General features: G+C 41.8%; 1 protein-coding gene across 3 annotated transcripts in view; it reads right to left on the bottom strand.

Moving 5' to 3' along the window:
• DOCK10 (dedicator of cytokinesis 10) overlaps window positions 1–12,114 on the bottom strand; it is a 240,864-nt gene that overhangs the window by 977 nt on the left and 227,773 nt on the right. For all 3 annotated transcript variants that reach the window (XM_010837054.1, XM_010837053.1, XM_010837055.1), the window contains exons 52-56: window positions 11,009–11,155; window positions 8,679–8,889; window positions 6,812–7,002; window positions 4,852–4,952; window positions 4,072–4,210 (exon numbers count right to left, since the gene is read on the bottom strand). In XM_010837054.1, coding sequence (XP_010835356.1) covers window positions 4,072–4,210; window positions 4,852–4,952; window positions 6,812–7,002; window positions 8,679–8,889; window positions 11,009–11,155 — 789 coding nt within the window. The remainder of the gene's footprint in view (window positions 1–4,071; window positions 4,211–4,851; window positions 4,953–6,811; window positions 7,003–8,678; window positions 8,890–11,008; window positions 11,156–12,114) is intronic.

Genomic DNA, 12,114 nt, shown 5'->3' with positions numbered 1-12,114 from the left:
GGAATCTGCAAATTTTGAAAATGCTCTTATCAAACTTGAGTTTTAAAAAAAATTATTTTAATTGGAGGCTAATTACTTTATAATATTGTGGTGGTTTTTGCCATACACTGACATGAATCAGCCATGGGTGTACATGTGTCCCCCATCCTGAACCCCCCTCCCACCTCCCACCCCATCCCATCCCTCAGGGTTGTCCCAGTGCAACGGCTTTGAGTGCCCTGTTTCATGCATCGAACTTGGACTGGTCATCTATTTTACACATGGTACTATACATGTTTCAGTGCTATTCTCTCAGATCATCTCACTTTCGCCTTCTCCCATGGAGTCCAAAAATCTGTTCTTTACATCTGTGTCTCTTTTGCTGTCTCGCATATAGGGTCATCATTACCATCTTTCTAAATTCCATATATATGCATTAATATACTGTATTGGTGTTTTTCTTTCTGACTTACTTCACTCTGTATAATCTGAAGAGCTTTTTCTTCCCAGCCTACATCTCAGCCATGTTGACCAGATTTGAAGTAGTTTCCTGATTCTCTTCAACTATCAGATATGTTTTTAAATGTGAATGAATCTTATGGATGTGTTTGAGTAATTCTGGAATTTTATTTTATTTGCAAAGGTCATAATAAGTATTGTCAAAATCTGCCTCCAAAGAAAACATCTGAAGCCTCATTTAAATGTTTCCATTAATGGAAATAGGAGGAAAAAAATATATACCTTGACCTGATTGTACTTTCGAAAATAATGTTAATATGCCCTAACTGTACTTCCCTGTCAGATCTGTTCAACTAATGATATGTGAACACAGTAACAATTCCAGAAACCCCAGGCACCTCTAAAACCTTGGTGCAGAAGAGGCTTAATGAATATTTAAAATTCCTGGTTTTCTCACTGACTTTACACGTTACCAGGCTTTGGCTCTACTGCTTTTCTGGGACAGAATGGCTTCTCTGTCCCCACAGCATCCGTGTACCTTGTACTACCAATAAGTTCTCCTTACGATCAGTGTCACAAGTTCTGTTTAAATACATTGGCAAACAATGTATCTGAAACTCAAAAAGCAACATGCCTTTGGATCTGGCCTGCTTGGCACGGTAACAGAATAGATGTGTTCCCTCCTGTGTTTTTTTTTTTTTTTTAATATTTGCTATCCGTTACCAGCGTTGACTTCACTATGCTGTCATCCTTTTAAACGCTGAAACAGACAGCAAATCAGCATCTTATGTTTCATCCAATGGTTATATGTATTACTTTGGCCTCCATCAAAAGAGGCTTTTATGGTTTTTGGCCATTTATAAAATAGCTTGGCATCCTGGCTGTCTGAAAAGGTAATTGCTGCCTGCTTGTCACTTTAGCAGCTCCATGTCCACATCTCCATTTTTACACATGAGCGTCTACCTCATCCCGCTCCATCCCACTCCTTATATTGAAGGTTCTTTCATTAGGCAGTGGCTTTAGTGTTTGCCTTTTACCTTAGACTTTTCTGGACGCTCTCGGAATGAACTGCATAATCAATTCTATTTCTGTTTTTCTATGTCTGTCTATCCATTCTGTTTCTATTGTTAACAAGTTTAATGGTAGAATTCCTCTCTTCACTGTAATTATACATGTATCTGTTTCCAGAATACGTGGATGAGTATCAAGGTATGTAAAGGTATTCATGCGTCACAGATTAAGGCTCATTCATGCATTATAGGATTATGCTAAAATTTGACTACCCTTCCCTCTACTAGAGTGCCAACCCAAACATTAGAGTCAAATGCCTTTTCAGTAAAAATATTGAGGAAAGAAGCAAACATTTTTTGTCATAAATCTGAATTGAGATTTACACCCCCTTTTTAAACTACTTTGGACTTTAAGGACCCCATCTTTTGCTATTTCTGACATTACAACCAACTCAAGACACTTATCAATATTTGTCATAAAGATAGCTTATTTTGCTGCAGAATACATAGTTCTGCTATGGTTAACTTAAACTTGTGGTTGATAATTATAATTAAATAGTGCCTCTTCTAGAATTTCCTCTTCAGAGTTAGAAGTGAATATTTTTTCCTCATTTTAATCTAAGATGGAAATGTGGAATGGCCATTTAATAGAGTAAGACATTTTTAAAGAAAACTTTTTTTTTTTTTTGAGGATATCATGAACACTGTAGTCATTGTCCATATATAAAACCTATGTGACAAATCACTATAGAGGCTCAGGACCAGGAGAAAGTTTATCTTTCCTGCCAACAGATCTATTTCTTTTGCTAAATAATAAGACCTGTGTAATCCATTAGTTTCTTTACGTCAGTTTCTAGGACGCTCAGAGTCAAATTCTGCTTCTGTTAGCAAAAGTTTTCTAGAAAAAAAGTTATTTTCCTTCCTCTAAATCACCTGGCCATTGTCTCTGTTTTTTTATTTTTTATTTTTTTAGCCCTTTGAGATATAATGAATCTTCATTTTGGATACAAATGAGCTCAAATATATTTTAGAAGTTGATAGGACATATATTTTTCTTTTAAACGCTAAGTTGTCAATTAGCTTTTTGATTTTAGTAGGCTTTTTATTTTAATATTGACCTACCTTGAAATGGAAACAAAGTTGATTTAATTAAATAAGCATTTTTACAGAACACTTGTGACTATGGAAGTGCCTGGGGAAAAGGAACAGGTAGACCAGAAGGCCACAAAGGACAGAGTTGACATAAGGAAAGAAAAACATACCGCTTTTGCTTACAGTACTGAGGGAAATACTAGACACAGAGGAACAGAAGCTGTATAGACATGGACCGCGGCAGAGCTGCCAGGAAAAAAAGAGAAAAGCATTTTTGCCCAAAGTTTCAAGGTCAGATGCAATTTACAGCTGGAAACAAGCATTTCTTTGTCATCTTTTCCAATGTACAGATCCATTGCTTGTTCTTTTTGTTTCACTCTCAGATTTATGATTTCCCCATCTGTTAAGGCATCACTCCTGAGTATTTAATTCCCATTACCCCTTAACAATTCCAAACCAACACTTTCTCCACTAAAAATCCTATCCAGGAGATTTTTTTCTTTGCAATATAAGTCAAATAACCATTTCTTTCTCTAACTGCTATGGAGAACTTAAAATGTGGGTAGAATGAGATGGAAAAGAAGAGAAAAAAAAATATGGGAAAGTTAATTAGAATAAAAGAAGGGTATGACACATTTCATGTTTTGTGACAGTGTTATTTATTAATAACACTAAACACCATTTTCCATTTTAGGAAAGGAGAGGGAATTAATACTTAATGAATGGCTACCATGCATGAGGCACTATTGGGAGGTTAGCTCAAGTTCTCCCCCTCAGTTATTCTGTAAAGAACACATCTAACTCTTCATCTGGTAGGTGAAGAGACATCCAGGTGGAGTGTGAGGGTTGATGGATGCTGGAAGTAGGCCCAAACAAACTGAATTTGGTTTTGATCACTTGATTCTCAATACCCCCCAAAGTAGTGATTATTGAATGTCTACATTTTGTGCAGTCTTATGGAACACACTGAAATCATGAATGACTTGCTTGTGGGATGGAGGGTTAAGTTTATCCCAATCTGCATATCGTCTAGAGGCTCAGTCTCTGTAGAGGCAACCTTGACTATAGAAGTCCAGGACCCTAAGTTCCTGTCTTCTTCTTGAGAACTGTGCAGAGACCCCTAGTGGGAGTACTATGGAACTGCACATCCCAGCCTGGAGGTTGTGAGGTCCTGAATCAGGGGCACTGGGCGTGGTAATAAACTCTAGCAGGAACGTCACCCAGTGCTCTTGGTGTCTAATTAGGCGTCATCTGTTCTAGAAAACCAACACGCATCTGGTTTGGATAAATGTCTCTGAAAACTGGAAAGCATCTGGGTTCTCAATTTTCTTTTTCTACAGATTTTTCTCCAATCTGATGTCTCTCCTTTGAGACAAGGGGTGATGTACATGGGGGAGAGAACAGCTCAGGAACAAGGTGTTTGTGAAAATGCAGGGATTTCAGTAGCAGGAAAAGAAAGAGACTCTTTCCTGTCTTTGTGGCATGGGGGATAAAATGGGCACTTCCTATGCATAGACGGGGAAAGCCTCACCTGCTCATTCATGATTGCCGAGAGCTCGCTGAGCATGTCCTTGTAATGGGACCTCAGTTCCTCCTGGTACTCCAGCTGGTCCTCCTTGATGAGGCGCTCATTCACATCCAGGGCCTGGCCACACGCATCTGCAAATTGCCTTTAGTGACGGCAATAAGCAAATTAACAAGCAACCCTAGAAAGTGGCTTCCCTGGTGGCTCAACTAGTATAGAATCTGCCTGCAATGTGGGAGACCTGGGTTTGATCCCTGGGTTGGGAAGATCCCCTGGAGAAGGGAAAGGCTACCCACTCCAGTATTCTGGCCTGGAGAGTTGCATGGAGTGTATAGTCTGTGAAGTTGCAAAGAGGCCGATACCAGTGAGTGACTTTCACTTTCTTTCACTTTCAGAAACTGGCAATTTACAGACGTCCCTGGTGATCCAAGGGTTAAGAATCTGTCTTGCAATGCAGAGGAGGTGGGTTTGATCCTTGGTCAGGCAAACTAAGATTCCATATATACGTGGGGCAAGTAAGCCCACACGCTACAACCAGAGAGCTCCTGCACCCCAAGGCAAGATCCTGCATATGCAAGGAGCCTGCATGCCTCAACTAAAACCTGACACAGCCAAATACATAAACATTAAAAGAAAACAAAATAAGAAAGTGGCAACTTGAAGTCAGGCTGCTGATAAACTAGGCTACGGAGAAGAGGGTCTGTCAGTGGCTCCCTGGGGGCATTCATTCCTGATGCCCTGTCTGAAGGAATTCAAGGAAGAACAGCTCAACAGAGAAAGTCTTACCTGAAGATTTCCTTCAAAAGCTTTACTTGGTTGTCAGGGTATTTCTTTGCATTGGTTTCTTCAAGAAAAGCCCGTGCATAGGCCATTGGTCCGGCATTAACCTATTGGGGAGAAGAGAATTGGCTAAGAACGGTAATATCTCCTCCATGGAGTCCTCTCCATGGCTAGAAAGAGGCGCCTCCACCATGTGGCCCCCCTAATTCTCTCACATCCCCTTGTATCTGTCTTATCTGCTGTCTCTAGACCAGTCAGTGAGCGACTAGAGGACGCATCCGAACTCCACACTTCCTTGCCATCCTTCCTAAACTTCAGTCGTGTGGCCACCATGTCATGTTTTTGCTATATCTACAAATTCGGCAAGCACTGTTATTTTCTTAATAACTCTGAAAACTAGACTCATCTTTATTTACTTAAATACATTCAACATCTGTGAAGTCAAATGTTTGCTGGGCTAGTCACTTTTCCCCCTACAAACATTCAAGCAAACACACAGCTACTAATAAGAAACATTATGCAGTGGTCGTGATCTCGGCATCGCGCCGGGAACCACTGTTCTATCATGTCTCACTGGACAGTCTGGCAGATTCTGGTCCAGGGAGGGACTTTCTAGATTTGCTGGATGAAGGCACAATGCCAGGCCCTGGTCATGCTCACAAGCATGCATAGGCTCTCATTAGTGAAGGGGTTTGCATTCTTTAGAGCGTATGATCCTTGCCTATGACTGTGGGGCTGGAAGGAAGGAGGTGAAAGAAGGAGGAAGCTAAGGCTGTATTTGAGGCATATTCAGATGGCTTTGCTCACCAGCTGCTGCCCGTGTGGTAGAGAGGACAGACCCTACAGAATACTTGCCTTAGTTTCTTCATATTCCTCTCAACCTTCCACTGCTCAGCCATGTGCTGAGGGAAGCTGTCCCATTTGGAGTGTAACAATGGCTCTTTTGCCTTCTGGCTTTAAAGAAATGATTATCATTGAGTCAGCCATGGGGATACAGACAAGAGGTGGGCAGGGAAGAGGAGAGCCAGGTCAGCATCAAGATCAGTGGTACTGTTTTCCTTTGGCCTCAGCCTCCTGCATGGCTCCGTGTGGCACTGTTACTGGCCTGCCTTTATTTAAAATTTTAATACTTTGTTCAATCTGGTTTTGTAAAGTTACTTCTGATTTTTAGAAGTGGAGCATTAAAGTATTATTTTAGCTTGATTACTAAATTTTTTGATGCTCCCTTAATTTTGTGCCCAAGGGAAATGCCTCGCTCACTGCACCCTAGTCTCAGCCCTGTCAGAGAATTTAGGCCCATGGCCTCCTCCTTGCAATCCCCAGCAGAAACTGTGTGTGTCTATCATGAGTTGGTTCTCACCTCTCTCTCTTCTTCCAATGACTCTTCTCTCCCCTGAGTCTTCAGGTTTGGGGAGGGTGATAGTCCCTCAGTCTTATGCCCCAAGTGCCTGCCCTCTTTGGTTTTCCTAAATACTGCTTATACATTCTCAAAAGAGTCTATTTAATTATATTCTCTTCATTTCCTCACTGTGAACAGGCCATCTGCTTCCTCTCAGGACCTTGACATAAATACTGATGCACATTTATGAATGAATAAACATTTAAACATTTTTGTTTTTGAACAATTTTGTACGTCTGTTTCTGACAAATTTTAAAAAGCCATGCTAATTCATTCATTAATTCATTTGTTAGAATTTAGAATATAGAACACAGTTTATCCAGAGAAGATGGGAAAGGACAGTTGAAAAAAAATAAGTTTTATTTTAGCTAAAATCTAAGAAAGATTTCCCCTAGGTGTTTGGTACCTCCACAAGGAAACAACATTTTAAAGATTCAGATAAAGGTGTTGGATGGTATCAAAACCAGAAAAATGTCTCTCATACTCTTTGTCAAAGAATTCCAAGGGGCATCATTTTTGTACCAGGTTCCACTGACCGTGTGCATCTCAGCTCTGGGTGACGCTCACCTTTACACTGACGCTGCCTTGGAGTTTGAGCTGCAGTCTGATCATGTCCACTTCTTCCATCGTGCAAAGCTGATTAAGCTCGGAAACTTTCTTGGACATCTCGTCAATCGCCACTTCAATGGGATTCAGTTCTGTGCTTGACTGGCTAACAACCTGTATCCTCTTCTTCACGTAGGGGAACAAGTGACTTGCTGCACAAAAGCAATACAAGAGCATTTCAAGGTCAAGGGCTAGTGAAAGGTCATGGGTTCCCCTGAAGATCAGGATGACCCTGAGTCTTTGCACTCAGAACATTCTATCCTGCACGTTCTCTATGTATGTGAGCCATTTTTCTCTATGTGCCGTGCTCTCACACACCTCTTACTTTTCTCCCAGCTACTTTTGCCTGGCATGTTCTTCCCCACTTCACTAGTGACATCTCCTCATTGCCAAGGCTGGACTAGACATTTAGAGTCTCTAAACACTGAAAAGACAATAGTTTCCACTACAACTTGTAGTTCAAAAAAAAACTACATTGAGTCACAATAAAGCTGTGACTTAAATAGATACTGAACAGCACATACTATGGGGCTTCCCCAGTGGCTCAGTGGTAAAGGATCTGTCTGCAATGCAGGGAATGCAGGTTGAGTCCCTGGATTGGGAAGATCCCCTGGAGAAGGAAATGGCCACCCACCCACTCCAGTATTCTTGCCTGGGAAATCCCATGGAGCCTTGTGGGGTCACAAAAGAGTTGGACGTGACTTAGTGATTAAACAACAACAAGCATAGACTATAATAGCTTTGTTCTAGTTTCTTTTTTTGTTACAAAAGTTCTGGTAAAGTTTACTGAAGATGACTGTTTTCTCATAGTTTGGATGTGACTGCTAGCCACGTACCTACTGCAAAACCCAGGATTGCTCACCTCTGAAGATGCCTTGGGTCTCATTCATTCAGATGCCTGTGTTTATTCCCCACGACCCGAGTCTGCCTTAAAGTCCTCTCTGGGGGGTTCCCATTTCATTTCTCATGCTGGGCTCACCTAAAATTCTTGCTTTGCTTGGCTCTTTTTCCTATCAGACAGTGAGCGCCTTGAAGGGATGAATTGTGTTTTATCTATTTGAATTCTCAAAACACTGTCCGACACCTATAGGCACTTACTGAATGTGGAAAGGATGACCAGCTCATAGAATAGATCTAGATAGTATGGAAGGGATGGTGGAGGAAAACCCTCTGCATCTGTTTCACAGATGAGAAACCTGAATTCCCGAGTGGTTTAGAATCTTTCCCCAAAGCACATACTTCTGAGAGCAGTTGACTCTGCAATAACTGAGGGTAGGTTCAGGGAGAGAGGAGAGGAATGCTCAGAGTGCCTTTCCCAAGACACTATGACCATCATCACTGGAAGATCTAAAGGGAAGCGGCGGATAAAGTGACTTTAACTCTATGACAGTTTCTGTTTTGGCTGACTTGTCAAGGGTCTCTTGTTTCCAGACAAGGGACAAGAGGAGGTCTGGGCTTCCTGGCACTCATTTCCAAGTTAGCACATGTTAGGTCCTTGTCTGCAAGATTGAGGGGCTTCCCAGGTGATGCTAGTGGTAAAGAATCTGCCTGCCAATGCAGGAGAGGTAAGAGATCTGGGTTCGACCCCTGGGTTGGGACGATCCCCTGGAGGAGGGCATGGCAACCCACTCCAGTATTCTTGCCTGGAGAATCACAGGGACAGAGGAGCCTGGCGGGCTACAGTCCACAGGGCTGCACAGAATTGGACCTGACTGAAGCGACTTAGCACGAATGCACGCACGCTGCAAGACTGAAGTGTCTTGATTTCCTGAGTCCAGCCTAACCCAGGACCCTGCAGGGGGACGTGCACTTGGGGACCGGCACTTACTTGTCAGGATGGTCCTCCGTTTGCACTGCTCCTCCACGCCACCGTGCTTCTTGCCCGACAACGTGAAGGGCGTCTCAAAGACGAAGCGGTTGATATTGTGGTGCATTTCGAAGTCCGTCTTCCGGTCCTCTATTTCCTTTTCCTCAAAGAATGGCGTGACATAGGTCACCTGGATGTAGGCGTATTTTGGGTCCAAATCCTTGGGGTTCACCTGTTTTAACACATTGTGCGCAGAGAAAGAGTGGTGGGCCTGGGGTGCTCCTGGAAGAAAGGTGGGGAGCCCAGTACCCCTGCAGCTTGGCGTTCTGAGCCGTCCCTTTTCCCTTGGATGAAAATGGCCAATGACATCATCTGAGGGCTGGGTGAATGGAAACCACAGAAAGAGTAATTGGCTGGACTGTGGTCAAGCAGCCAGATGGTGACAGAGAACAAATCGGAGCCAGCTGTGCTAAGTCCCTGGGGCTCTGAAATAAAAGTACTTGGCTATGACATATTATTTAATCTTTTATTTTCTTTCTTTTCTGTATTCAATATCTTCATCTTTGGCTTGAATCAAACGTGTTAAGAGTGGAAATACATCTCTTTTTCTCTCCACAATTAGCCATGTTACCTAGACTGGAGCCATGAGCTATGGGCTTGTAATGTGTTAGGAGGTTCCTCATTGGTTTAGAAGATTAACTGATAACCTGTCACGTGATTGCAAACATTTTTCTTTTCAATTTCTCGCCTATTCTAATCTGCAATAAGTTATTCTATATAACTTTTAAAACTAACTCTGTTTTGGTGAGTAGCCTTGACAAATAGCATGGAAAAGAGGCGAAAGGTCCTCCCTGCTCCCTGCCTCTTTTCTAATGACTTCTTGAAGAGTTTTTAAACTTCTTCCAACTTTCTCCATCCATTCACCCATCCACTGCTTATCTAATTCAAGAGATTTGAGGAGGCTCGTGAATTAATTTGTAATGCTACTGTAGGATGGATATAAGTATAACCATTTTTACAGATTAAAAAATGGAGACTCAGAGTGACCAACCACCTTTTTCAGGATGGACCACCAGCTGCTAAGTGGTAGCACAGTGGAATGAAGACTCCAGTTGTTCTGACACCAAATTTGGCATTTCTCTCACCACTAGGAGCTGCCTCTACTTTCCATGTAGGAGGGCGACCATGATAGTGGTTTGAGTTCTGTCCTTCTTTATGGGGAAGGAGTTTGCACCTTTCAAGTTAAGAATGATGAACACATTTGTAACAACTTCCGCCCAGATTCAGAAATCTAATCTTCTATCCAGATCTTATATCCTTCTAAATACCAGCTTTGCAAAAGAGGAAAAGGATAAAAGACCTCTTTTGTAGCCCAACAGAGGCCAATACAATAGAGTACAAACCATCTTCTCTAGCTCCACCTTCTGTCACATTCTTCTATCCAAACTGTGCTTCAAAGACCTCCCATTCCTCAAACACACCTTCCCCTAAATACCCCCATCATTGCATGTGCTGGTTTCTCAGCTACCCTTTGCTTCCAGCAAATACCTTCTTACCTCTCACCTTACAATCCCCAGCTCAAACATCATGCCCTCTGTGAAGCGTCACCCAACCATGAATGAGGTGTTCAGGGAGCCCCAGCCCTGAGCTTTCCCTGTATGACTTGAAGGCGTAGACCGCGTCACCTGTGGTACCTCACTGCACTCTATTTAACCAGCTTTTCGCACACATCCTCCTTTTCCTAGCCCCGTGTGAACTGTGAGCTCTGGAAGGAAGAGACTGTTTGCCCCAGCTCCTAGTTCTGGGCCTGGAATGCAGTAGGTATTCAGTTAAGGTTGGCTAAATGAATCAAAGTGTATTAGAGAGATTCTGAGTAATCTCATTAGAGGATGTAAGTGTTTGCTTCCTGGAGCCGGGAGGAGGTTAGTTGGATGTTTGCAGCTTAGTACAATGGGATTGGCAAGTCTGGTACCGTCACAAGAGGGCAGATTTCCAAATTCTTATGACCCAGGAAGACCTCCATGACTGAATAAATAATTTCTTGCTATTTTCTCCCAGTCCATCATGGGGCCCAATTGCTTTAACCCTTTGGTTGCTATTCAAATGCAAACAAACCATGGGAGGGATGCAGGGGCTGGTAAGTTGTTTCTAAGATTATCTAAAAGCTACTCAAATACACATGTACAAAGTTTTTGACTCTCTCCCTCCCATCACCAGTCAACCAATAAACAAACAACCAAAAGAGCTTAGGTAGTTTACTTTGCATAGTCAGGCAAAAATTTAAAACTTTAATAAATGTAGTGAAGAAAAAAGGAAATTAGTTCTTTGCACCTGCACGAATATTCTCCTACCTTATTGGAGTCCTGGATTATCTTCACATTGTCTGCTCCGAATTTATCTGCATAGAGCTTGAGCAGTCTTTGAGAAATCTCAGAGAGACCTGTCAGCTTAGGCTCTTTATAAATATACTCTTTGCCTTCTTCTTCTTCAAAAAATCCCTACAGAAGACATATAGTGAACCACCAATTTTACTAGAGAACTCCAACTGCAAGTCATGAGCTAAACAAAAACCATTTACTTAGATATTACAGCCAGTCTTTTGGTTGACATCCATGCCACAGGTTAGCTCCCTATAAAATTCACAATCAGAGAAAAATCAGGTGAAGAAAGCAAAATATCATATTAGAATCAGTCATTAATGCAAATATTCCCCAGTCAGACCAAAGAACCTCCAGAGGTACCTTCCACATGTTTTTCTCTATTAGTAGAAATCACTGGTAATCCCTGCTTGTATATATTTTAGGGGAAGAATGCCCTCCTGTGGTAGTTTGGTGTAGAACACAAAGTCTGGAGTACTCTGGTATTTTTTTCAAGGAGCGGTATCATTTTTAATGAATAGTTCTGCAAGTCTTGGAAACTAGCATAGGAAAAACCATAGGGGCACATGAAGGGATCTAAACGGGTTGATCTCATCCCACATCCTTGGAGATGAAAAGCCATAACAGAAATTACTTGTGTTACGCTCCCAAGTACTGCTACTTTAAAAATTATTTTATATTAATATTTCATGAGGGGCCCGATGGAACTCGGCTGTATGCAATTTCATCATTCAATTCACTTTACTGATAGATTGCTTACATTCTTGCAAAGCTAGATCTCATAAGATTGAAAGTAGTAAATTAACCATGTCATCATTTTTATGTCATAGGAGCAAGTAGGTTTTAAGCTCTGTTAATTTGTTTTGGGGAAGGGAAGTTTCCTTTGAGGAAAATGGGGACAATCTTTATAATTCTTTCTCATTGAAGAGACACAGAAGCATTTTTTCCTATGGAAGACATGAGGCTTCAGATAACTGGAGAAAGTCTTCAGTTAAGAACCCGAGTGCATCTGGAATCTTCTGACTGCAGAGTTTACCCTAAGGAAGCAACTTAAAAAAAAAACAATAATTTTGTTGGCT

This window comes from Bison bison, unplaced genomic scaffold, assembly GCF_000754665.1.
Source record: "Bison bison bison isolate TAMUID 2011002044 unplaced genomic scaffold, Bison_UMD1.0 scf7180017864068, whole genome shotgun sequence".
In the NCBI taxonomy this organism is placed as follows: domain Eukaryota; kingdom Metazoa; phylum Chordata; class Mammalia; order Artiodactyla; family Bovidae; genus Bison; species Bison bison.
This window is presented reverse-complemented; position numbering and strand designations above follow the sequence as displayed.